This window comes from Astyanax mexicanus, chromosome 4 (genome assembly GCF_023375975.1).
Source record: "Astyanax mexicanus isolate ESR-SI-001 chromosome 4, AstMex3_surface, whole genome shotgun sequence".
In the NCBI taxonomy this organism is placed as follows: Eukaryota; Metazoa; Chordata; class Actinopteri; order Characiformes; family Acestrorhamphidae; genus Astyanax; species Astyanax mexicanus.
Genome location: NC_064411.1, coordinates 8,144,029 through 8,169,224, shown reverse-complemented (window position 1 = coordinate 8,169,224; position 25,196 = coordinate 8,144,029). Strand labels below are relative to the sequence as shown.

Sequence of the window (25,196 nt, the reverse complement as noted above, 5' to 3'; positions counted from 1 at the left end):
TTCATTTGACGAAGGAGCTTCGTTGCTGCTGGTGGCAACAGATGAGGCGCCTTCGGCTTCTTCCAGGCCATTAAGAGCCTCTCGCAACAAATCTGCCACCCATGCTTTCTTTGTCATTTCTCTAGCTATTTTAATGCGAAAAAACAGCAAATATTAAAACCTTATGGCAGAAAACTGCAGCCGTTTACAGGAGCCTCTCGCGGAAGCCTGTAGGTAGTAGGCGGAGTTGGATATCCAGCCCTGCCCTCACTTGTGGTCTCTACGCAAACACACGACCTGCTGATTCTTGAGGCACTGTGTGGCACTTGAAATACGCATACAGCGCCGTTTTTTCAAGAAGCACTGAAGCGCTTCAGTAATCGGTGATCGATTATATTTGTCCAGTCCAACAGGCCCCGCCCCAAATTTGAGGGAGCACTCCTATTGGACAGTTATTAAATTTACATGTGGCACGATTACAGCGCTTGCCTAGACGGAATGCAATCCTATGCATTGTGATTTGCTTTTGCACATTCGCAGCGCCACACAGTGGAATACAATGCCGTTCGTTAGATTGCATTTTAAGGTGGCTTGTGACACTAATTCTGCGTTTCTTTCTTTAAATACAAATCCACACACACTGGAGCTATTGATTTTCATTGTGGCATGTTTTCATCACATCAGTGTTTAAAAGCAATCTCGTAAGTATTACATTTAAAGGAGAAGTTAATGTTTAAAGTACCTTATGGTGAAAAGTAATACCGCTGTGCCTTGATTACATTTCAAGGTGTATTTCATTAAATTCTGGCACTAATTCAGCGTTTGGTTTTGAAAATGCAAATAAGTGCGTATTGTTTTTCAATAAAGAGATCAAGTGCAATGAAATGTAATGTAAAAGTAGTTTTGCATTTCATTTTGGCACTTATTCTGCATATTAGTGAGGAAAAGCAATGCATTTTGTTGATTGTTTTTACATTTTTCCACCCTAGTGTTTGCTTTTCAATTTGGCACTAATTCCTCTCCATAGGAAGCAGCATTGCTTCTCTTTGTGATGTCTGTCCTTCACAGACCCACCAGCCCCAGCTAATCTGTGTTGGAAATCTGAGGGCTGCCGCAAAGCAACATGTCATCATTGGAAAGAGTGACCGAATCACTGTTCCCCTTGAAGAAGGACTGACATCTGCTGTGGACAAGCTCTTCAAGCTCTACTGGGTGTTTAACCTGGCCTATCCATGTCAGCTAAGCTCCGTGTTCTGCTTCTTTGAACACATCTATGACATGCCTCTCTCAACTAGCCGGAAAGCTAAGGTACTGAAGCTCATTTCGAAGGTTAAAGCATCACAATTCACAGCATAATGTACACTTGTCCAGAATGTCGACAGTCACAATTCACAGAAGTAAAGAAGCTAATTTGGCATCTTCGTGAAATACATGCATTGTCAAAGGGACTGAACTTCATTCTTATTTGCAGCCAGGATGGTTGTCCAAGGACTTACCACAACATCAAATCATTTACTAAGCATCTTTACAGAGATCACCAGTTAACATGTACCACCGTGCACTATTTGTTACTTCACATACTGTACTTGGCCTAACATATAGAACAGGTGGTGTGCTGCCACTTAAAACCAAACACTGTGGAGAATGTTTGTTTGGTGAGATAATTCACATCATACCACGGGCTGATGCTGAGTCCTTTTTGATGTTTATCTGCATTCTTTCAATTGAGTACTTTGATGAGCATTTTTATGCATATGTCAAGCGAACCAATGACTATGAAATGATCAGCTTAGATGATGCTTCAGATGTTAGGCCTCTTGATGTACTAGCCATTTACAACACAGACAAGCTGTACTTGAATCCAAGATCCAAATTGTTTAGCCTCACGTTTTGTAGTTCTGTTTTTATAAAAAGGGAATTTTATTTTTGTACTGATGTTCAATGTTAAATTCATCAGGTTTTCTAAAAATACGTGAGAACAATGAACAATTGTGACTAATTTTATATGAGCTATGTTTTATACACCCCTTTACTGTTTGGACTTTTGTTTTTAGGTGTTCATTATCACAAAAGACAATGAATTCGTTACAAGCATGCATGTTTTTACATTTAAAATATATAAAAAACATCGAGTTAATTTATTTCTTATTCCAAACGAAACTGTAACATTTTAAATGTAAAAACAGTCATGTTTGTTACAGTTCAAAATCAAACACGTGAATGTTAATTCATTGCTAATTCCAAAAGAAAAATTGAACCATATATAGGCATGATAATAAAAATGGAATTGAATTAATTCGTTTCATGCTTTTTTTTAACATATTTGATACATTATCTTGATTATGCATAATCAACACAAGTTGTGTAAAAAATTACACATTTGTGAGTTCATTAGCCTGACACATTTAGTGTGTAAAATTGGATTACACACTGGATGTGTCAGAATCAACACAACATGTGTCGTCTCTGAGCACACTCGCACAATGTGTTAAAATTCGACACAGTCTGAGTCATTTTTGACACATTTCTTTTTAGAGTGTACGTAAAAGACTTCCTAAAATCAAACTTGGGTAAAGGGAGGAACTAGAAGAGTTTGTGATACAGAGAGGAAAAAAGGAGGGAAAAAAAGAAGCGAGCCAGAGCTCAGGGTAAAAACTGGCATAGATTTATTTTTATGCAAACTAAGATCCAACACTGAGTGACTGTAGACAGGTGTTTCAGTTTCATTGTCCAACCCCGGTATGTCCCAAATGTGTCTATAAACTGGGTATAGGATATATATGATATCTCAATAAATTTTATAAAACATATTTTCTTTTTTTTTGTTTTCAGCTCAGAAAGTCCTTTTGTAACGTTTGTAATAATACTTTTTATTATTTTAAGCAATGTCTTTTTTTCCACAGATCTTTCAGACACATCCCATGTAAAAATGTCCCCAGAACTCATCAAGCTAGTCATACGGTTAGCTTATTAGAATAGGCAGCAGTGACTTCATTTAACTCACAATAGAAAAAAGGGCAATTCTGTTTATATTCTTTTTCCTAAAGTTCATATTAATACTTGTAAAGGGTTAATCATTTAGTGTGTGTTAACATATGAACAGCTCAGGCATGAGGGATTGTGGTAGCTGCCTACCGTTTCATACACAGCCAGTCTATCTCTGCTCTCTCCTACTGGTATGCAGATTAGCTAAGTGTCAAACGGTCAGGTTGTTACCGTCATTTAATGGTCCATATTATGTCAATTTACATTTGAGATTTGTAGGTATAAACATACACATATTCACACATATTTTTTCACCTGCATATCCGATTAGCCTAAGTTTTACCCTGTATATTTAATTCCAAGCGCCAGAGAGCTTTATTTTCGTGATAAATATTTCTTAAAACTGCATTGACACTAATGTGGTGACGTGTTTGTGTGTGTTGTGTTGGTACATGTAGATCAGGTGCAGCAGTGCTGCTGGGGTTTTTAAACACAGGGTTCAAACACCTTTTACAAGGTAAAATTCAAGCACTCTTCAAGCACTTTCAAGGCCCATTTTCAAGTTTTTTTCAGCACCTTTGAGCAAAGTGGTAAATTAATGATAACGGTGATATCTCAAAACTGCGATTCAGCGATAATCAATATATTGCAAAACTATCCTCCACACTTCACAGTGACTGAGCTACTGAGAAAAAAAACACTTCTATGTAAGTAAATAGCAGGAGTTATGGATTTATTGGTGTCAGTTTCACACAAGTTAAATACCAATGTTCTCAAAATACTGAGTATCTCAACATAATGTGTATCCAATAAATTTCGTTCCACTTCACGATTGTCTCCCACTGGAAAGATTATTGATCTACTGTTCGAATTATGATGTATTTGGCATGATACGTCATAAAGAAGAAAAGGAGATCCAGTCCAAAATTGTAGTTCCGTCAGATTTTATTCAAAGAATCTTCTGAGCAAAACAGTTTTTTTGGATACATCAAAAATTGAGTAAAAAGATTATTGAAAAATTGAATTGAAATAAAAAGGTGAAAATAAGAGGAAAACCCCAAAGGTGAGAAAAGTTGGGGTTTCCAGAGTTCTCGGCTGTGTGAACAGGACCTGTGGCTCTGTAGTCCCTCTCTGGAGAAGCTCTCCCGCCCAACTCTACTCTTCTTCCTAGACAGAGTCTAATAAATACAGGCATTCGCCTGGCCTCAGTCTAATAGTGTGTGAGGAGACTCCTCACACCCCCCGGATCCTGATACTGATAAGCAGTTATTCATCCTATATGTCAGCCGAGAACTCGGTCACCCCAACCTTATCAGACTATAGATTTCATGTACAGAAACTCATGGTTCCGCTGGAAAAAATCAATCATGCTAAGTCACAATGTGAATCATCATGAATCGTGCTAAATGCTTGAATAACATACTGATTAAGTGAAATGCTGATTTAGTTACACACAGATTAACCCTTTAATCAATGAACAATGAACATAGTAAGGCAAAACTCCTCCGTATTCTTACACACTTGTTAATTCTTCACAAAAAACAAACAAAAAAATCATATATTTATGTTTGAAGCCCAAAATGTGGCAAAAGTTTGAAAAGTTCAAGGGGGGGCCGAATACTTTTGCAAGGCACTGTATATAGTGGTTGCTTGAATGTATGTTTGGCTGTGTACAAAAGCTTTTGGCTAAATGCTTAAGTTGAAAGAATAGATAAGATTGCAGATCTTGCAATATAAAAGCCTTTTATTGAATCACATAGATATGAATATGAGTAAATACATAAGGTGATGTAAAACAACGATAATAGCTGGTACTGGATAAAACAATCAATAAAGTAAATGGATTAGATATTTTTAGTACCTTTAGAGATATAAAAAAAAACCCTTTAGCAAAACGATACCAAATAAGGAAAAGATAACAGAGTATATAACTTTAGCAACACAACACAACCAAATATCCCTGTAGATTAACTTGCAGATTTTTAATCAGACTGACTGAACCATAGACCAATGAGAAAACCAGTAGAGCAGGGGTGTCAAACTCATTTTGGCCGAGGGCCACATTGGCATATTGGCTGTCCACTGAGGGCCAGATGTAACTTATAAATGTAATAAAATGTAACCAAATGTAATATAAAATGAATGTAATTACTCCTTAATGTTAAATAACTCTCAATATACTATTTATTCAATCAAATAGTACAGTTGCATGGAAAAAATGTTTGCTTGTTGCTCTATTAACATAAATCCTTTTAATTTGTCATGTTATGAAATCCAAAAACTCCATCAATCAAGAACCAAACTATTCAAGTGAATAGAAATGACATAAAATACTAGTTACATTAACTTTGATCAAAACGTTTGATACTGAAATAAGGCTTAATAAATATAAAATTAAAAATTGTGAGCTGTTAAGAACATGTGATAGATTTAGCATTTCCTCAGATTTAGCAGTTCCTCATACAACCACTAGTCGGAGCTGCAGCAGCAGCAGCACAAGCCCGCAGTCTTTACTCAGTCAGAGCTACAGCCCAGCCACGGGCTACAGGGCTCAGCTCAGCCAGTCTGGAGCGTTTTAAAATTTTTAAGTTCTTCCGTGTATGAAATAAAATAACCCCACTAAACAGATAATACAGCTCTCTACAGTTCATCTTTCAGCCCAAGCAGCTAACAGCAGCAGTTTAGAGCAGCCATCACGGAGTCACTGCTCGGATTACATTATAAACAGGTCAGTTAGCGCGCTGCTAACCTCAGGATGTTTATAACTACGGAGTTTAGTGAACACACCACGGCTGCAAGGTTAGACTGTTGAAGGCTACTGAAGACTACTAAAGTCTATTAGAGGTTATTGAAAGGGTTATTGGGGGCAGAAATCAGTAAAGGCTGGTTAGATAAGTGATTCACGTCCTCGTCCTTTGCTGAGGTGAAACTGTGACTAGCGCTGTCACAGTGATGTTTATTAATATTAATATTTATATTGTCGTATAAATATTTACACAACTTATATCTCTTCTAAAAAGCGTTTATTTTGGTCAGTAACACTCTTCGTAACATAAAAGGCATACCGGTCTTTCGCCTTGAAGCACAGCCGTCCGTCTGCATCAGCTTCTCTTTATCTGGACATTATGGGATAAACGTTTGTATGTCTCAATTCCACCCGCGAAGTTACGCCTTCCCTCCGGCAGGGTTTCCACATCAATGACTACACTGCCGTGTAGTGGCAGTAAGCCGTAACTTCACGGGTAATACAATCGACAAGCATTGTGGGAAATGTAGTTTTTGGTCAAAGAACGCTTCTGACCTATTTATTATAGACACTAAGATCTTACAAGCTCTCGCTTGGATGTGGCCACATTTGGCCCGCGGGCCTTGTGTTTGCCACATGTGCAGTAGAGGGAATCAAGGATCCTGCAGTCTTACTGCTGCACAGCCTGCTGAGTGTTGCTTTCAGTATGGAAACTACAGCTAGACCGTTTTTTTTTTTTTTTTTTAACTCTGAAAAGGATTTTGTTGGCCTTTTGTTGCAAGCTAAGAATATTCTCTACTCCTAAGAATACTCTACTCCTTTAAACTACGACATCTACATTTTAAAAGACTAAGTAATGCTAATCTAACATCTGGAGCAAACACTGGCAGTGCCCTCGCTCCAACTACAAACTACAAACGTGGAGTGGAGGAAAAAATAAAGAAAGTTTTTATATGTAAACAATTGAGAATGTGTTAAGGCTGTAAATGACATAAGTTGACCAAATGATCATTTCCTACTTATGGCAAAGCATATTCAATTTTTAAACCTAAAAATGTCCCAGAATGATAAAATCCTCACTTTTGTTTATTATTAGTTCTAAAGCTAATGCTGAGATTTAATATACGATTTTACTCTGAGCTAGCATCATCGCTTTACTATTTATTCAGCATATCACTGAAAAAAATGTAAAAATGTATGTTCCTAGTTTATGCTGTTAGTGGTACCATTTATGATTCTGTGTGTAAAAACTTCTTAAAACACAACACTAAGTGTTGAAGAGCTCTGCAGGCATTAACTAATGTAGGTATACAAACATACATAAAAACACAGCATGAAATTCAGTAAACATCATCTCTGGATAAGATTCATTTTTCTGAACCTGTAAAAAGCCATTTTTAAATGAAGTTCTTGTAACAGAGTGAAGATTTTGTGCATGATGAGGTGTTTTTGGCTGTCTGAAAGATTTAAGATTTGCATTTTTATGGCAGAGGAACAGATTTGGGATACTTTTCTATCTTTTGTGAATGCACTGATGTAATATAAGTTCACTCTGTAAAGTAAAACTCTTCCCACAATCGGAGCAGTGATACGGTTTCTCTCCTGTGTGAATGCGCTGATGCAGTTTGAGATAACTCTGTGTAGTAAAACACTTTCCACAGTCGAAACAGTAATACGGTTTCTCTCCTGTGTGAATGCGCTGGTGTATTTTGAGATGACTCTGTTGAGTAAAACTCTTTCCACAGTCGAAACAGTAATACGGTTTCTCTCCTGTGTGAATGCGCTGGTGTTTTTTGAGATTACTCTGTTTAGTAAAACTCTTTCCACAGTCGAAACAGTAATACGGTTTCTCTCCTGTGTGAATGCGCTGATGCAGTTTGAGATTACTCTGTGTAGTAAAACACTTATCACAGTCTGAGCAGTGATACGGTTTCTCTCCTGTGTGAATGCGCTGATGCAGTTTGAGATTACTCTGTTGAGTAAAACTCTTCCCACAGTCTGAACAGTGATACGGTTTCTCTCCTGTGTGAATGCGCTGGTGTTTTTTGAGATTACTCTGTTGATTAAAGCTCTTCCCACAGTCTGAGCAGTGATACGGTTTCTCTCCTGTGTGAATGCGCTGGTGTATTTTGAGACTACTCTGTTCAGTAAAGCTCTTCCCACAGTCTGAGCAGTGATACGGTTTCTCTCCTGTGTGAATGCGCTGGTGTATTTTGAGACTACTCTGTTCAGTAAAACTCTTCCCACAGTCTGAGCAGTGATGTGGTTTCTCTCCTGTGTGAATGCGCTGGTGTTTTTTGAGATCACTCTGTTTAGTAAAACTCTTCCCACAGTCTGAGCAGTAATACGGTTTCTCTCCTGTGTGAATGCGCTGGTGTTTTTTGAGATCACTCTGTTTAGTAAAACTCTTGACAGAGTGCTGATGTTCCTCCATGTTGGGACTTGGCTCCATCTGTCTGTGAAATGTAGCAAACAATTTCTGCGTTTTCAGGAGATTCTTCTGGATGGCTTGTGCTTCACCTCTTTCAGCAGTTTAACACTGTTCTTTATTAAATATCCTGGTTGTTTATTCTGGAAAAACAAAGAAAAAAATATTTGTGTATTAAAATAAAAGCAGGTCAATTAACCAAAAAGAATTACCTACATTAGTTACACTATATGGAGAAAACTACTGGGACACCTTCATACTACAATAAAGGCTTCAGTACTTTTATCCCATTATAAATTCACAGACATTTTAATATGTAGTTGTATCTTGACTGTCAGCAGGCTGCAGCTGCAAAATGTATGTAGCAGAAACACTGCTGCTGTCCTGAGCACTGAATACAGTGTTATACTACTACTTTAGTAGTATCACACTTTACACTATAATCCATACTACTAAAACTTGAAGCTCGGCTGCGCTCCGGTCCACACCTAGAACCTCCCGCTATGAAGCCGAGCGGAGCGCAGTGCGGCCGAACCGAGTTCCTCGATTAGGCTCGGCCCTGATGCAGAATTTTAGATTTTAGATGCAGAATGAGCACACCTGATGCTTCCACAAGTGATTAAACAGGAGAGATAGTTGAGGGAGGCAGGTCTAATTCAGTGGTTCGGCTTTCAAAGGTCTGATAAACTTCAGCTTGCTCCCAATTGTGCCGGAAAGTGGAGTTGACTAGCAACGGTAATGCATCTAATCTGTTCCACCACCTCAAGCAGTTTCACTACACACAATATCTTCCTTATTCTGGCTGAAGCACTTATGTAGTTTATGTTGTATCTAAGTTATTTATAGTTGATATAGGTTTATTTGACGGTGATATCGTGTTCCTTTTATATAAATGAAGGCTTTCTGCATTCTTTATCCTGGATGAGGCACTTTTGTTTTGATCTGTTAAATATGTTTACAAAAGGATAAGAAGCTCTGCCTCTGTTGTAATGTAAAGTTATTTATATTGGTAAAATGTAAATAGGTTATTGGTTTGTGTTTGACAGAGATGTCATGTTTTTATATTGCTACATGCAAATAAAGGTGAGCATTAATTCATTCTGACCATTTTTTAATTTCTAAAGTATTATACAGTTTTTTATGAGAGGAGGCTTTAAAGACAGTAATAGGTACAGATTTCCATTGCAGGGATTCCTAACAGTTTTTCTGAGGCCTTCCAAATATTTATATCGATATCGAAATTATATTGTATCGACCAAAATTAAGGAATGTATCGTTGTCAGGGTGGGTGCAGGGAGGACGAGGAGGCGGACGCAGATGCAAACAACAGGGGATTTATTAACAAAAATACAAAATAAACATGGAATATAATGAAAACAAGGCTGAGGAAACTGGGGAACACATGGACCACTAACAGACGTAAAACGTACAAGGATCGACACCGGGGAAATGAAACACGGACCTTAAATAGAGGTGCACACACACAGGAAACATGAAACACCTGGGACGAAGGGGCGGAGTTACAGAAGAACACAGGTGAGTGGAAAAACACAGGCACGAGGACAGACAGGAAACAGGGCCAGGACCTTACATAACCCCCCCCCTTAACGCGCAACTCCCGGGGCGCGAAAAACGAAACCCCAGGAGCAGGTCAGGAGAGGGCGGAAAACAAAGAACAAGACAAGACAGAACTAGGACGGAGACCGGACAGGGAACTGGACAGGAGACCGGACATGAAACGGGGGCAGGACCGGGAACGGACACTGGACGTGGGGCTGGGCAGGGAACGGAAACTGGAACAGGGACTGGACAGGGGACACAAAGGGAGACGGAGACTGGACAGGTGACAGAGACTGGACATGAGACTGAACAGAAGACGGGGACTGGACAAAACTGGACAGGGGAACTGGAACCATAACAGTGACGGGGACTGAAACAAATACAGTGACTGGGACGGGAACAGAAAAACCACCGGGGACAGGAACTGGAACTGACACAGATACGGGGACCAGGATAGGGAGAGACAGGGGTACAAACATTGGTGGGTGCCCAGGACTGGCAAAAGTCTGAGGGGACAGCCTGGGCGCATAACTGGGGGCAAAGTCAGGAGGCCTTGGAGCAGGCCTGGAAATACGGGGCCTGGGCCCAAACATAGTTCTGGGAGCTGCAGGTGCTTGGGCTGGGGCCGGAGCAGCTGGAACTGCTGGTGCTTGAGCTGGAGCAGCTGGGACTGCTGGTGCTTGAGCTGAGGCTGTAGCAGCGGGAGCTGCTGGTGCTGGAGCTGAGGCTGTAGCAGCGGGAGCTGCTGGTGCTTGAGCTGGGGCAGCGGGTGCTGCTGGTGCTTGAGCTGGGGCAGCGGGTACAGCTTGAGCAGGCGCGGCGATCCTAGGAGCTCGTGACCTGGGAGTAGGCACAGGAGCAGAGGCGGGTAGCCCAGGCACGTGAACTGGGGAGGCAGCGGGCACAGAGTCAGAGGCGGCCGGAGCCGCGGGCACAGAGTCAGAGGCGGCCGGAGCCGCGGGCAGCGCTGAAACAGAGGCGGCCGGAGCCGCGGGCAGCGCTGAAACAGAGGCGGTGGGTCCTGCTGGCGTGAGCGCGGCAGGCACCGCGGGCACAGAGTCAGAGGCAGCCGGAGCCGCGGGCAGCGCTGAAACAGAGGCGGCCGGAGCCGCGGGCAGCGCTGAAACAGAGGCGGCCGGAGCCGCGGGCAGCGCTGAAACAGAGGCGGTGGGTCCTGCTGGCGTGAGCGCGGCAGGCACCGCTGACGTGGAGGCGGCTGGCACCGCGGGCTTGGGGGCGGCTGGCACCGCTGGCGAAGAAGCCGCTTCAGCGGGAGCTGAGAGTGCGGCTGCCGCCAAGACCCGGACTGGAGCCGCAGATTCAGCAGTGGGCGTGGTTGTAAACACCGGACCGGAGCTTGCTTCCGGAGCCGGAGTCGAGGATCTGGAAGCCGGCCGGGCTGGTGAGCTGGAAGCCTGCCGAGCTGGAGTGTTGGAAGTCGGCCGGGCTGGAGAGCTGGAAGCCGGCCGCGCTGGAGTGCTGGAAGTCGGTCGGGCTGGAGAGCTGGAAGCCGGTCGAGCTGGAGTGCTGGAAGTCGGCCGGGCTGGAGAGCTGGAAGTCGGCCGGGCTGGAGAGTGCGGTGGAGCTAGCAGGCTAGCTAGCTTAGCTGGAGCTTAAGAGAGCGGCGCTGCCGCCGCCGCTGTCTCGGGGAGCGGCGCGGCCACCGCTGAAGTCTCGGGGAGCGGCTGAGCCACGGGAGTCACGGGGCGTGGAACCTCAGCCGCGTGCTTCTTGGAGTGCGGTGAAGCCAGCAGGCTAGCTAGCTTAGCTGGAGCTTCAGAGAGCGGCGCTGCCGCTGCCGCTGTAGTCTCGGGGAGCGGCGCGGCCGCCGCTGAAGTCTCGGGGAGCGGCTGAGCCACGGGAGTCACGGGGCGTGGAGCCTCAGCCGCGTGCTTCTTGGAGCGCGGATGAGCCACGGGAGTCACAGAGCGTGGCGTCCCGTCCGCTGGCTTCACGGAGCGTGGCGTCTCGGTCGCGGGATTCTCGGAGCGCGGCGTCTCGGCCGCGGGATTCTCGGAGCGCGGATGAGCCACGGGAGTCACAGAGCGTGGCGTCCCATCCGCTGGCTTCACGGAGCGCGGCGTCTTGGCCGCGGGATTCTCGGAGCGCGGATGAGCCACGGGAGTCACAGAGCGTGGCGTCCCATCCGCTAGCTTCACGGAGCGCGGCATCTCGGCCGCGAAAGTCACCGAGCGCGGGTAGAGTACAGCCCCTGGGGGAAACGGCAATGGAGTACGGGCTGGTGCGGGGTAGAGCTCCTCCTCCTCCTCGGAGCTGCTGGGAGCGCAACCAAGGAAGTCCCACGGCTTCCGCTCCACGAGCCTCGGGTACTCGTAGGTTTCACCCAACCTGAGACGAGTCCCGAGGCTCCCCGCACACACCAGCAGCGCCCCCCCAAGCAAATCCTCCCCCGTAAAGGGATCCTCTTCATGCTGGCGGGACCCCTTAGAACGTCTACCCCGAGGCCTGCGGCGTCCTTTAGGCCTCGGGGATTCCAACGCCGGGGTCCCGCATGGTGCATGGCGGATCGCCAACCTGGAGCCGGTCCAGCGGTTTGCTGCGTCCATTTTTGGGGTCGATCCTTCTGTCAGGGTGGGTGCAGGGAGGACGAGGAGGCGGACGCAGATGCAAACAACAGGAGATTTATTAACAAAAATACAAAATAAACATGGAATATAATGAAAACAAGGCTGAGGAAACTGGGGAACACATGGACCACTAACAGACGTAAAACGTACAAGGATCGACACCGGGGAAATGAAACACGGACCTTAAATAGAGGTGCACACACACAGGAAACATGAAACACCTGGGACGAAGGGGCGGAGTTACAGAAGAACACAGGTGAGTGGAAAAACACAGGCACGAGGACAGACAGGAAACAGGGCCAGGACCTTACAATCGTGATATAAATTTTGGCCATATCGTCCAGCACTAGCTGTAAATATGTTATACTGCTCTAACAAAGTGTATCTCATTTTATCTTATAAATATCTTTGTAATTTTCTGACTTGCAGTATATCTCTACCCCTCACCTTTTATAATCAAATATTTAGTTTTTCAATACAATAATTTCAGTGACCGGAAGCAGAAAAGCCTGTATTAAATGTATATGCTTGATGAAGAGTCTCGACCTACCCCTTCCTGTTTTTATGTTCTAGAAATTAGATAATATTACTTTTTTTTATTCAGGTGTAGGACCATTTATGGGATAATTTATCTGCATACAATCACAGCTCCAAAAATGACATTAATCTGTTTTAATAAGGCAGTATGCCATAAATATCGTAAGAAATAATGTTGCCAATATTTTTGAATATCATGAACTATATTACCCTGAAATATGGAGCCATATCACCCACCCCTAATTATCACATTCAGGGTAGTACTTTCTTGCTGTTTTAAGCAAAAGAAAAATTCACACTGTTTTCATTTCCTATTATATATCTTCTAGAGACATTTTATATATGTTTATGTCCAGTATAATTTATTTTACTTTAATCCTGCATATATGGAGTGCATTATTACCCAGCAAAAAGCTACACATCGGCCCTTCGTGGGGTAAGTGCGGGCACTGTGGGCAGGGGCTAGCCCATTAAAATTCCAAACAGGCCCAACATGGGTTTTCTGTGGGCAGCCTGTTCATTGGCTGGCCCACTCAAATCCTATAAAAGGCCGCTGTGGGCTAGCCTGAACTGGTCCAGTGCATTAATCCCCCTGTAGGCCCAGTGTGGGAATTATTTGGACAGCCAACACTTTGATGCGCCCACACAAATCCCAGGCAGGCCCACTGTGGGTCAGCCCACATTCAGCCTGCTCCATTTTACACCCTGAAGGGCAAGTGTGGGTTATATGTGGGCAACCCACACTCTGGCATGCCCACACAAATCCCATGCAGAGCCAGTGTGGGTCAGCCCAAATTCAGCCTGCACCATTTCATACCCGGTATGGGTTATATGTCGGCAACCTGCACTTTGGCATGTGCACACAAATCTCATGCAGGGCCACTGTGGGTCAGCCCTAATTCAGCCTGCACCATTTACACACTGTAGGCATTGTGGGTTATATGTGGGCAGCACGCACACATATGTGAGCATGCCCACACAAATCCTATGCTAGGTTACTCTGGGTCAGCCCAAATTTACCATACAATATTTTACAATCTGAAAGTTTGTGTCATAACAAGTTCATATGAAGGGTATCTGAATATTTTTTATTGTTTTTGTCTGTGAGAGCTAGGTAGATTAGCTAGCTTAGTGGATAGGAGCAACACTGTGTGAAATGTAGCATCAGCTCTGAAAGATTTTCTAAACCAAAAGTGGAGAAAAATCAAGGTACCACAGCAGAGTTGTGCAGACCTTTGGAGGGACACACACACACACACACATAGTAACATCTCATATTTTTCAAGACATATACTGTATAGCTATACATTTTTATTTATAAAAATATTTTTATTTAATATTTTGGATAGCTACGAATTTGCTCCATGGTGCTGATTCATAATCTCACCTTTATTATTGGTAGTGCTGATAATAAATAAATAAAAATATGAAATTATAAATGTTTTTGTGCTTGACTATACACTTTGTGTAAGCCAGCAAGGTTATAAAAGTTACATATTTGTTTATTTTTGCATGTGATATTTAATTGTGAGGATCATGTAACCAACGAATCCACCCCCCTCCCCCTCCCCCCTCCCTGCACGTGCCTTTACCACAGAGCAACGATCAAGCTTAAAGGCAAAGTCAGTGAGTGACTTTGGTCTGTCAAAGTGACTGAAAGGTAAGTTATAATTTCTGTTCTACTATACGCTTTTCTATTTTTTGCTAAGATACGCTAATGTGGTGCTAATGCAGTTACCACTCTCAGGTTATTGTAGCATTATAAGGGTAGCTATGTTGAAGTTAGCATTGTGCTAAAAAATGTTAGCATTGTCCTAAGTTAGAATGAGAATTTACCTCACATTTAAATAACACGAGGGGCTCCCAAGTTGGCAGCTTATCTCGGCTCTTGGAGAAAGACTGCTGTTAAGTAAGTTAACTTTATATCCAAGTATGTCAACAATAACCATCTAAGGGAACAATGGCTTGCTAAGGGAAATATTAAGGGAAATGGAAAATGGAAAGATATCCACTTAAGCTAAGGGAAAGATAGCCAGTTAAGCTAAGGGAAAGATAGCCAGTTAAGCTAAGGGAAAGATAGCCAGTTAAGCTAAGGGAAAGATAGCCAGTTAAGCTAAGGGAAAGCTAGCCAGTTAAGCTAAGGGAAAGCTAGCCAGTTAAGCTAAGGGAAAGCTAGCCAGTTAAGCTAAGGGAAAGATAGCCAGTTAAGCTAAGGGAAAGATAGCCAGTTAAGCTAAGGGAAAGATAGCCAGTTATGTTAAGGGAAAGATAGCCAGTTAAGCTAAGGGAAAGATAGCCAGTTAAGCTAAGGGAAAGATAGCCAGTTAAGCTAACGGAAATATAGCCAGCTAAGCTAACGGAAATATAGCCAGCTAAGCTAAGGGAAAGATATCATTTTAAAAAGTTTTGGTATTTTTGTGAACCTGATATCCTGATATTGGCCACCTCACATGTTTATAGAATGTAACTACCAGTCACACACAGTGACTGTAAAGGCTATTTATGTTTCACCATGAATAGCCTGAAGAAATTCAAATTCAAATAACTATCACTATATAAGAATCACTGTAATCAAATACAGTCTGAAAATTTCTCTAAAATTAAGCATTGTACATGAAAAGACACTAACAGATGTAGTATTTACCTGACTGCATTCTCATATCTCTATATTATCATTTTAAGAGGCCGTGAGAAGATCAATCATGCCACCACCAAAGGATGCAGAGATCGAGCAGGTTGCAAAGGTTTGGCTTTGGAATGCACGGGACCGTTCAGGTGGACGGAAGCATCGTCTCATGCAGTCTCTTCAAAAAAATAGTTAATTTATGATCTATGCTATATTAATGCATAAACAATATTCATTTTTGATATTATGATTAACTATATCTGTTCTATTTATGTAAAGTACATCTATTTTCTCCTTCATTATTATTGCTGTGAGATAAAAACCTTAATGCAAAAACTAATGTTATATTCAATTAGAATTTTTTTTTACTGGTTTGATTGGGATGACATTTTGGTTCCAAGTCTACAAGCAAGAGGAATAAAATTAATAATAGAGATCAGGGGTGGGTTTCCTGAAAGCTTCGTTACGCTAAGAACTTCGTTAACTCGTACTTAAGATTGATCATTAATTAAAGAGTGTTTCCCAAACCCGTGCGTAACTAAAGTACTACGTAAACTCGCTCGCAGATTAACGAGTGCCCTCACCCAGTCGTTATTCTTAAGAGCTTCTTTAGGGGATCTCTACTTGCAGTTCAGCACCTTAAACACCAGGGACCGCCAATTTTGAGGGAGAAAAATTATAGTTTCCCTGGTTAAAGCAATTATATTATGTTACTATTAATTATAATCAATTATATTATATATATAATTATTATTATAATAATTAATATTATTATATTATATTATATTATATTATATTATATTATATTATATTATATTATTTCCCGTGTCTGCGGGTGCTCCGGTTTCCTCCCACAGTCCAAAGTTCAGGCTAATTGGATGTCGGATAAAAATTGCCCCTTAGGTGTGAGTGTGTGAGTAGATGTGCCTGTGTGTCTGTCTGCCCTGCGATGGATTGGCGGCCTGTCCAGGGTGTATACTGCCTTCCCCCCGATGCCGGCTGGTATAGACTCCAGCCACCCCCCCGCGACCCTTAACGGATAAAGCGGTTGACGATGAGTGAGTAAGTGAGTGAATGAGTTATATTATATTATATTATATTATATTATATCATATATTATATTATATTATATTATATCATATTATATTATATTATATTATATTATATTATATCATATCATATATTATATTATATTATATTATATTATATTATATTATATTATATTATATTATATCATATATTATATTATATTATATTATAATGCCAACTTTCTCTGTGTAGTCTAACTGGGCATACTGGAATTGACCAATCAAACCCATAAATGATTAAAAATCTAGATTCCTGCAGAGGATGCTCACGGTCTAAGCAAAGCTGCAAAGTCACCAAGTCCGTGGATTCTGTAATCAGGCTGTTATGTGGCATACACACACTTATATACACTTCCCACCAGCCCGGGAATTACAGCACAATGCAATATATTTCCATGCTATTGGGAAAATTCCTGGTACTGTAGGTCCGGTGCAGGGGACGCCTGCAGTGTCTTTACTCACACCTACACGTATTGTAAAGGGTATCGGTGAATGTGCAGGTAATATTTAATATTATTCTTTATTTAGGTGCTTCTAACCAACATTGTGTCCGTTCATCTGGGCAAACTGTGGGGTGTGTCAGCTCACAAATATATAAATACCAGTCAAAAGTTGACACGTCTCATTTTTTATTTATTTATTTTTTTTACATTGTCGATTAATATTAAAACTATGAAAACAATTAATTGACGCATATGGAATTATCTAGTTAACAAAGAGGTGCATGGCCTTCAAAATCCCCTGACCTAAACCCAACTGAGATGTTGATTTAGGATGAGCTGGAGCTTTACAGTGTGTGTGTGTGTGTGTGTGTGTGTGTGTGTATGTGTGTATGTATGTATGTATGTATATATATATATATATATATATATATATATATATATATATACATACACCGGAACATATGTATATGTATTATTATATTATTTTTATACTATTAATAATTATAATAATAATAAATTAATATTATTATCAATATTACTATTAATAATATTAGTACAATATCTATTAATATAATATATTAACAATAATAGTTTTAAAAAAAGTAAAAAAAAAGTTCAATGTTTATTAAACATTTATATATAAACATATGACTTATTTATTTAGCCATATGTATCTGTAGGAGTATTTTATTAATGCCAAAGTACATCCTTTTGTAATTTAAATTTCAAAATATGTATAATATTGATGATTACAACACTTTTTTACATTTGTAGGGTGTAATACTGAATAAATACTGCATAATAATTGATATTTGTGGATCGATTGAGTGCGCTGTTTTGGGGGAGGAGTCAACAAAAACATTCTTTAACCTCCTTTGTTAATTTTCACGTTGCGAAGCTCTTTGGGAAACACTCGCAGAACTGGCTCGTTCTTTACTCACGTCATTCGTTAGTTCGTTCGTTATTCGCTAAGGTTGATCGTTTTCGGGAAACCCACCCCAGAGGCTTTGTTCCAGTAGCAATAATAGTATCAGTTTATTATTCATCTACTACATCAGTCTAGTGCATTTAAGTATTTATTCAAGAATATGATTTGCTATTTTTATTGATGTGTATATATATATAGATTTTTTTTAAGTTGTATAATTCTTTGTTATTTTGTATTATGTTTGATATTTATATCATACCGTTTATTATAAATACTGTTTTTGCAAATGGAGATATTTATGCAGTACATGTTTATCTACATGCTAAAATATAAATTTGGGATTTAATTTACTTAAATACTGTTGTGTGTTGTTTATATTTCATACATGATACTTTGTAATAAATTAATTAATTTACTATACACTTTAAATTGTGTTATTTATTTAATTGTTTTACAGCCAGTTGCAAAAAATGTCAAAGTGCCAATAGCACAGCTTTAAATTTTCTTCCTTGAAAAGTGTTCTCTGTTCAATATTGCACAGTTCTAAAAATTTGGGGCCACAATTGGTTTTCCACTGAGGGCATGAGTCAGTGTGTGTGTGTGTGTGTGTGGTAGAGCACTGCAAATCTCTGTTGGCCCAATGGGCCAATGCTTTGGTGTTGATTTTGCATAGAGGAGTAAATCTTCGCTGGCCAAATGTGGGCTGCCTGAAAAGGGCCCACGCCGTGGGGCTGACGCTATACTGGTGAGCAAATCTCCATTGGCCCAATGTGGGCTGCCTGAAATGGGCCGACGCCATGGTGCTGGTGCCGTCCCGATGAGCAAATCTCCGTTGGCCCTAAGTGGACTGCCCATATGGGGGCGATACTGCACCGACGTGCAAATCCCCAATGGTCCGATTTGGGCTGCCCATATGGGGCCGATGGCGTGGGGCCGATACCGCACCGATGTGCAAATCTCCAATGGTCCGATTTGGGCTGCCCATATGGGGCCGATGGCGTGGGGCCGATACCGCACCAACGTGCAAGTCCCCAATGGTCCGATTTGGGCTGCCCATACGGGGCCGATGTGTTGGCCCACATTGGGCCCTCATTGGCCCAGTGTGGGCATGTTTGCTGGGGTGCCTAGCCTAGCCTAGCCAAATCTAACCTAGCCTAGCCTAGCCTATCTGGCTACGTGCCTGTGTAATTACGTCATCACGCACAGACATAGCTCAGCTAGGAGACTGTGTTCAACTCTGGGGCGAGCTTACACCAGTAAAAAAATGCCTGTCCGTGTAAATAATACATATCGATATACCACAAAAATGATGTCCCCATTATTGAAACATTTCTTATCGCGATAAATACAGATATCAAATTATTGTCCAGGCCTAGAATAGAACAAGTCTTTCTTCATTCCACAGCTTTAATATCAAACCCAGTCACTTCCATCTGATCTATATAAATGCAGCACATCAGGATTTCCTCATTTCTAATGCTAATGTAAACCCGTGTGGTAAAATCTGAGATGGATCCTCACAATGGATCTGGTCCAAAGATCACTTTTACTGCAGACTAATCCGATCCAGATTTTGAGCAAATCGTCACTTTTATGTTAAAAAATATGGACCATATTTTTTAACATAAATATGCAACCACCTAGCAACAGCATATCACTACAGCAACCACCTAATACTGTTACTGTTTGTTAAGCGTTTCTCTGTGTTTAAATACAAAACAGGGTTCTGACTCTGGTCCAGGAGAAACTCTGTTCTCAATATTTTAAAACTGTAAAATATGCAGATCACAGCTCCAGGATTAGAGCTGAAACCATTACAATACAAAACTACTTTACATATTAAACCCATCACTTAATTTACTCACTTTAGGACAGGAGGTCCTCCTCCACTGCTGGAGTTCTGAAGATCCATCATTTACTCTTCTTCATTCACACACAGCTGAACACTGCCGACACCGACCCCTGAGAACAGATCAGCCGTTACAATAAAACCTTTATTCTTACAATAATGACATTATCATCAGAACTGCATTAAACAAAACCTGATAAACAAACAAAACAAACAGAGAACGATACATAACAGTGTGATTTACCCTCATTACACATTATTCTACAGATTACAGAAACATTTACTGTTATTATAATGATTATAATTTAATTATTATTAGTAATATTACTGCATTACACAACATTATAAATATATACACTGTTCTATTATTATTAATAATATTATTATTATGTTACTGAATCAGAATAGAGAGATTATTTAAGTATAATATAAAACAGCAGGATTAAAAACACTAACACACCACGTGATCTTGAGCTCCGTTGCTCCCCCTGCTGGTTAAACAGCGCTACTGCATATAAACACGCCTTTATAGCAGCTCCGTGTTTTTATCTCCCCAACAGATCAAAGCCCACATTAAGCAGTAATGCGCTTTAAACAGCATAAACTACACTGTGATCAATAAATATCAATCTATATCTGCGCATTTCTCTTCAGTTTACAGCATTATTGATCTGTTACAGCTGATTGTTCTCCAGCCGGTCTGATGTAGACCAGGTCCTGGTCTGATCCAGGCCCGGTTCAGATCTCCATGCTGATCCTGGTTCTTCCAGTGGAATCGGACACTGAGCTGAGCTTAAAGAACCGGTTCTGGATCTGAGGAACCTTTAGAACCGGTTCTGACTTTAAGCTACACGGTTCTGTTCTACATTCTCTTCAGTTCTGAACTTACCGAGTGAATCCGGACTTCTGTCCTCTTCTAATGGCGGAGACTGAACTTACTTTCACTTCCTCCTCACTGCGTCACACCGCTCTCCCTCTAAGCCCCGCCCCCTAACTCTCTCAGCGAATAGACGCTGGGAGGGCGGAGCCATTGTTCGTCAGCCAATCATATTACACGGTTGAATGGAATGTTTGAATATTCATGAGTCTGAAGTTTCTCCCACACAGCTGTAAACCCCACCAGTTTTCAGACCGGTGTTCTGCCGAGTTCTGCTACCCGTCCAAAAGTGCTCCTCCCCGCACTGCGCATGATCTGCCCCACATTTTATAACGTTCTCATGAGTTTTTCAAGATGATTCTGTTTTCTATGACTGCATTAAACAGCCTGAGCTCACTGTCATTACTTATTTAAGGGTTACATAAAGGTAAATGACAAACAAAACAAAACAAAACAAAAAAATAATAATAAGCTATTTAGAAACAAAAATCACTAAATAATTTCATTTACCTCTTAAATACACTTTTTAAAATAAAAAACAGTTGGTTAATTTTATACTCTGACGTGACTTTACTGCATGTGTGTGCACTGTGATAATAATGCTGGGAGAAAGGAGCACTGCCTCCATCTAGTGTCTTTGAGATGTTCTGCATTTTATATAAGGGTGGTTGACATCACATGGATTTTTTTTGGTCCAGTGTGTCAAATATATGTAAATTATAGAAAAACATGTCAAAAACTGTGGTGATATTGTTCAGAAATTGCTGATTTATATGAACTTACAGAGCATTCATAGGATTAACATTTTTTTCACAATTTTCAGTAAAACCAAAAAAATGCTCACATGGTGTTAATGTTACAATCACATTTCATAAAGTTATATTTTTAATAAAAACAAGTAAATGAGGACTAACAGTTGGACATGGTAGGAGTAGCAGGGTGAGTGGTGAGCTCCTGGTCTAACTGGAGGATAAAAGCTTCACTATCCAGCTGATCACCAACGTCAATAGAAATTCATTTCAGGTTGAATGTTGATCATGAAGTCAGATAAAAAAAAAAAAAAACGTCAGGATAAAATCTAAAACTGTTACGTACCTGCACTCTTAAAAATTCAACAAACTTTAACTCAGAAAAACTTGATGGATGAGTGGAGCAAAAACAGAGGCCGATAGGAGGAATGAAACAAGATTATCCTCTGAGTTCTGCCATTTACGTTCTAGCCATAATGATGAAAGAATACAAGGTATTAAAAGAGGAGATTATTTAGTTAAAATCACAGCTTATACAGATGATATTACAGTTTTTATTAAAACAAAAAAAGACTTAGACATTATAATGGAATATTATAAATTTAATAAAAAAGTTTCTGGTGCAGAGCTTAATATGGCTAAATCTGAATGTGTGTGGATTGGGGATCAAAGAAAGAAGTTCAGAGTCGATGTTCCAGATAAAGAGTAAATAAAAAATTTAGGTGTGTATTTTAATAATGGTGACTGTGTGGACAGTAAGTGGAAACAAAAAGAGGAAGTAGTTTCTGAAGAAATTAAATCCCTCTAATAACACGTCCAACGATCAGTCACCCAAACCGAGTTCAACCAGACGCAGTGGAGGAACCAGGTCCAAGTGAAGCTCTCTACAATGGAAGTGAAAGAGTAGAGGATGGAAATGAGTCATCATGAAGATTTAAGTAGCAGCGGAAGCAGCAGCAGCAGCGGAGAGACAGACGGAGGAAATCCGAACACCAGCACCTCGTCTGAAGGAGACAGCAGCGAGGAGTACGAGTCTGCAGCAGCCGAAACACAAGCAAACCATGTTCCTCCTCCTTCATCACCTCTCCTTCCATCTATGACCAGATCTACCACCATACATACGCACAGGGGCTGCTGCATCCAACAAAAAGAAACGGAAGAGTAAACCTAAAAAAGGAGGTTAGAAGCAGAATGAACAGTACACTAAGAAAAAGTAAAAGAAATAAACATTTCTTTATCTCCTCTGTCTGATTTAATATTGCACTATGCAGTGTTGAGGGATTCAGTATAAAAAGAACAGGAATGAGAAATTTTGTATATTTAAAAGAAAAAAAAGCAGAGATTTGGTGTGTTGTGTTTACAGTAAACAAAACTAAATACACATAAAGATATAGAAAATCCAAAAAAATGTGGGATAATGGTTATTCCTTCTTTTCTATTGGAGAATGTAAAGCTGATGGAATTGGTTTATTATTCTATAATCAATTGTTTGAAATAATTAATTACAGATAATTGATTCCTGGAAGGTTAATCTATAAATTTATCAAATCTATCAATTTATAATTAATAATGTTAACACAGCTCAAGATCGAGTTATTAAAATGACACTTTTTAGAGAACTTAATGTCACGCAGATAATTAAATGGATTAGAGATGAGCATGGGAATGTAATAGAAAACAAAAAAGAAAAACAGAAACTACACAGGAAACAAAAAAATTCACAATCATTAATCAGGCTGTTCAAAATTACAAGCAGAGGACCTCTCGTCAATGTCAACCAATTACAAAGGAAGAAATTGTTAACCTGCAAAATGTATAATCCTGTATAAATGAAATTATAAGTTTATTACAAAATTATTTTAATGAAGGTATTAGAGATGGAAAAATGAATGAATTGTTCTATAAATCTGTGATTACCTTGATTTATAATAAATGAATACATTTAAATAATGATAAGGAATTTTATATAATTACTTTAGATTAGAAAAAGGCTTTTTTTCCAGGGAATATTTATGGAATGATTTGCAGCACTGTGGTTTTCCACCAAATTTCCTCCATAAGATCAAGTTATTATATGTAAAATCAGAAGCTCAAATTAATGTTAAAGGGTATTTTAAAATAATTTAAGACACATAGAGGAGTAAAACAAGGCTGCCCTTTAAGTGCAGTATTATGTGTGTGTTAAAAGTTAGTCCTCTTTTAAATAAAATTAAAAATTATACCAGAATTAAAGGAATTGATGTCTTTAGGTAAAGAATCTTTTAAATTTACAGACTTTGCTGATGACGACATCACAGTAATCGTAAGAAATCAGAAAGAGTTCCGGATTATAAAATTCATGAAGATGTAGCAGGAGCAAAATAAAATTTGGATAAAACAGAAGACATCTGGGGTACGTTTCCCAAAAGCGTAGTTGCTAACTACGTTAGCAACTTACTTAGTCTGGACGATGCAGCTGCGACGCAGGTGTTTCCCAAAAGCGTGGTTGGAACTATGGAGGTAACCACGTTAGTAACTTGCATAGTGCAGAACTTAGTTAAGCTACTCAGGTGTTTCCCAGAACCGTGGTTCCAGCCAATGTTCGCAACTACCGTGGTTCAGCTGCGTCGTTCCAACTACAGCTCTAGACCTGTCGTTAAGAGCTTAGTTCCTGGTGGTTAGTGCAGACGATGGACGGTAGGATTCAGAAAGCTGATAAATCACATTAATATTGCTGCACGAGGATTTAAGATATCAAAAGTACCTATTTCTTTTTAATGTTTGTGTTTATTACATTAATTGAGCCACTTCACTTTTACCAATGTGCGCCCAGGTAAAATAATAAAATTCAGTCCTTTTTTTAATGTATGTCTTTAACATTTAGCTTTATTTGGCAAACATGAATTCAGTGTAGTGAAAAGAGAAGTGCTCTTTAGCTAAAATGTATTTTACAGTCTTGGAAAGATGTATGCCAATTATTCAAGCAGGCATCTCTTGAGTAAAGATAGCTTGTGCTGTGAACATTTATGAAATAGTTAATAATTATTTTTTTAAACCCATTGTGCTATATGCACTCTGTGAATAAGATATGCAATAAGCAGGTGTTTTGAATTACCTAATTATCCTCTGCAGGTAACAGGGCCAGACAGAGTGTGAATAAAGAAAATTTATTATTTAGCCAATACAACGTGTTTCTAGGCCTATACAAATGTTATCAATTAGTATTTGTTAAATAATATATTACAGGAAATACGCAGAAATATGTAGGCTACATTAATATATATGTAAAAAATAATAACATTAATTGCCATTATGAAAAAAACATTAAGAGAATAAAACCACGACTGGGATTCGAACTAGGCGTCCATCCGGTGTTCTGTCGAGTTTTGCTACCCTGTCAAACCGTATTATCCTAGTGCATATTTAATTTTTAAATATAAAATTGCTAGAAAAAGCCCCATATTTAAACATGCTTTCGGTAGAATATTTGGAAAGCCTGAATCAAAATATCAGGAGACAGTTTTGGGTTATTAGGGTGATTATAAACCTTATTTTTTTATTATTGCTCACTTATTATTACTTTCATTATCATCAGCTGTCATTTACGCATTTGTAATACTCAGAAATAATGGCAAGGGGTTCCTGGTTTTTTAATGCAACCAAAAAGAACAGAATTACCATAAAAAAAAACAATAAATAAATAAAAAATGTTTCCACGCATGGGCGCTGGTGTTGAGAAGCACATCTCGATGGGTTGCACAATTCGACAGAACACCGCGCGCTGCACGTCGTAGGCGCTCTGCTGAACCACTGAGTAACACATTTCTCATGTCT

At 40.1% G+C, this 25,196-nt stretch overlaps 2 protein-coding genes across 3 annotated transcripts in view; both read right to left on the bottom strand.

The window, feature by feature from the left end:
* Positions 1-20,872, bottom strand: part of LOC111197026 (NACHT, LRR and PYD domains-containing protein 12-like) — a 72,595-nt gene extending 51,723 nt beyond the window's left edge. Inside the window, exon 1 of the mRNA XM_049477176.1 lies at positions 20,647-20,872. The gene's annotated coding sequence lies outside the window, so the exon portion shown is untranslated. The remainder of the gene's footprint in view (positions 1-20,646) is intronic.
* LOC125801381 (zinc finger protein 239-like) overlaps positions 3,892-25,196 on the bottom strand; it is a 120,502-nt gene continuing 99,197 nt past the window's right edge. The window contains exons 1-2 of one of the 2 annotated variants that reach the window (XM_049478011.1): positions 19,774-19,866; positions 3,892-8,281 (exon numbers count right to left, since the gene is read on the bottom strand). In XM_049478011.1, the coding sequence (XP_049333968.1) occupies positions 7,224-8,162 (939 nt within the window). In that variant the 5' untranslated portion in view covers positions 8,163-8,281; positions 19,774-19,866 and the 3' untranslated portion in view covers positions 3,892-7,223. Of the gene's footprint in view, positions 8,282-19,773; positions 19,867-25,196 lie in introns of those variants that run through there. The other variant, XM_049478010.1, reaches the window with a different exon arrangement.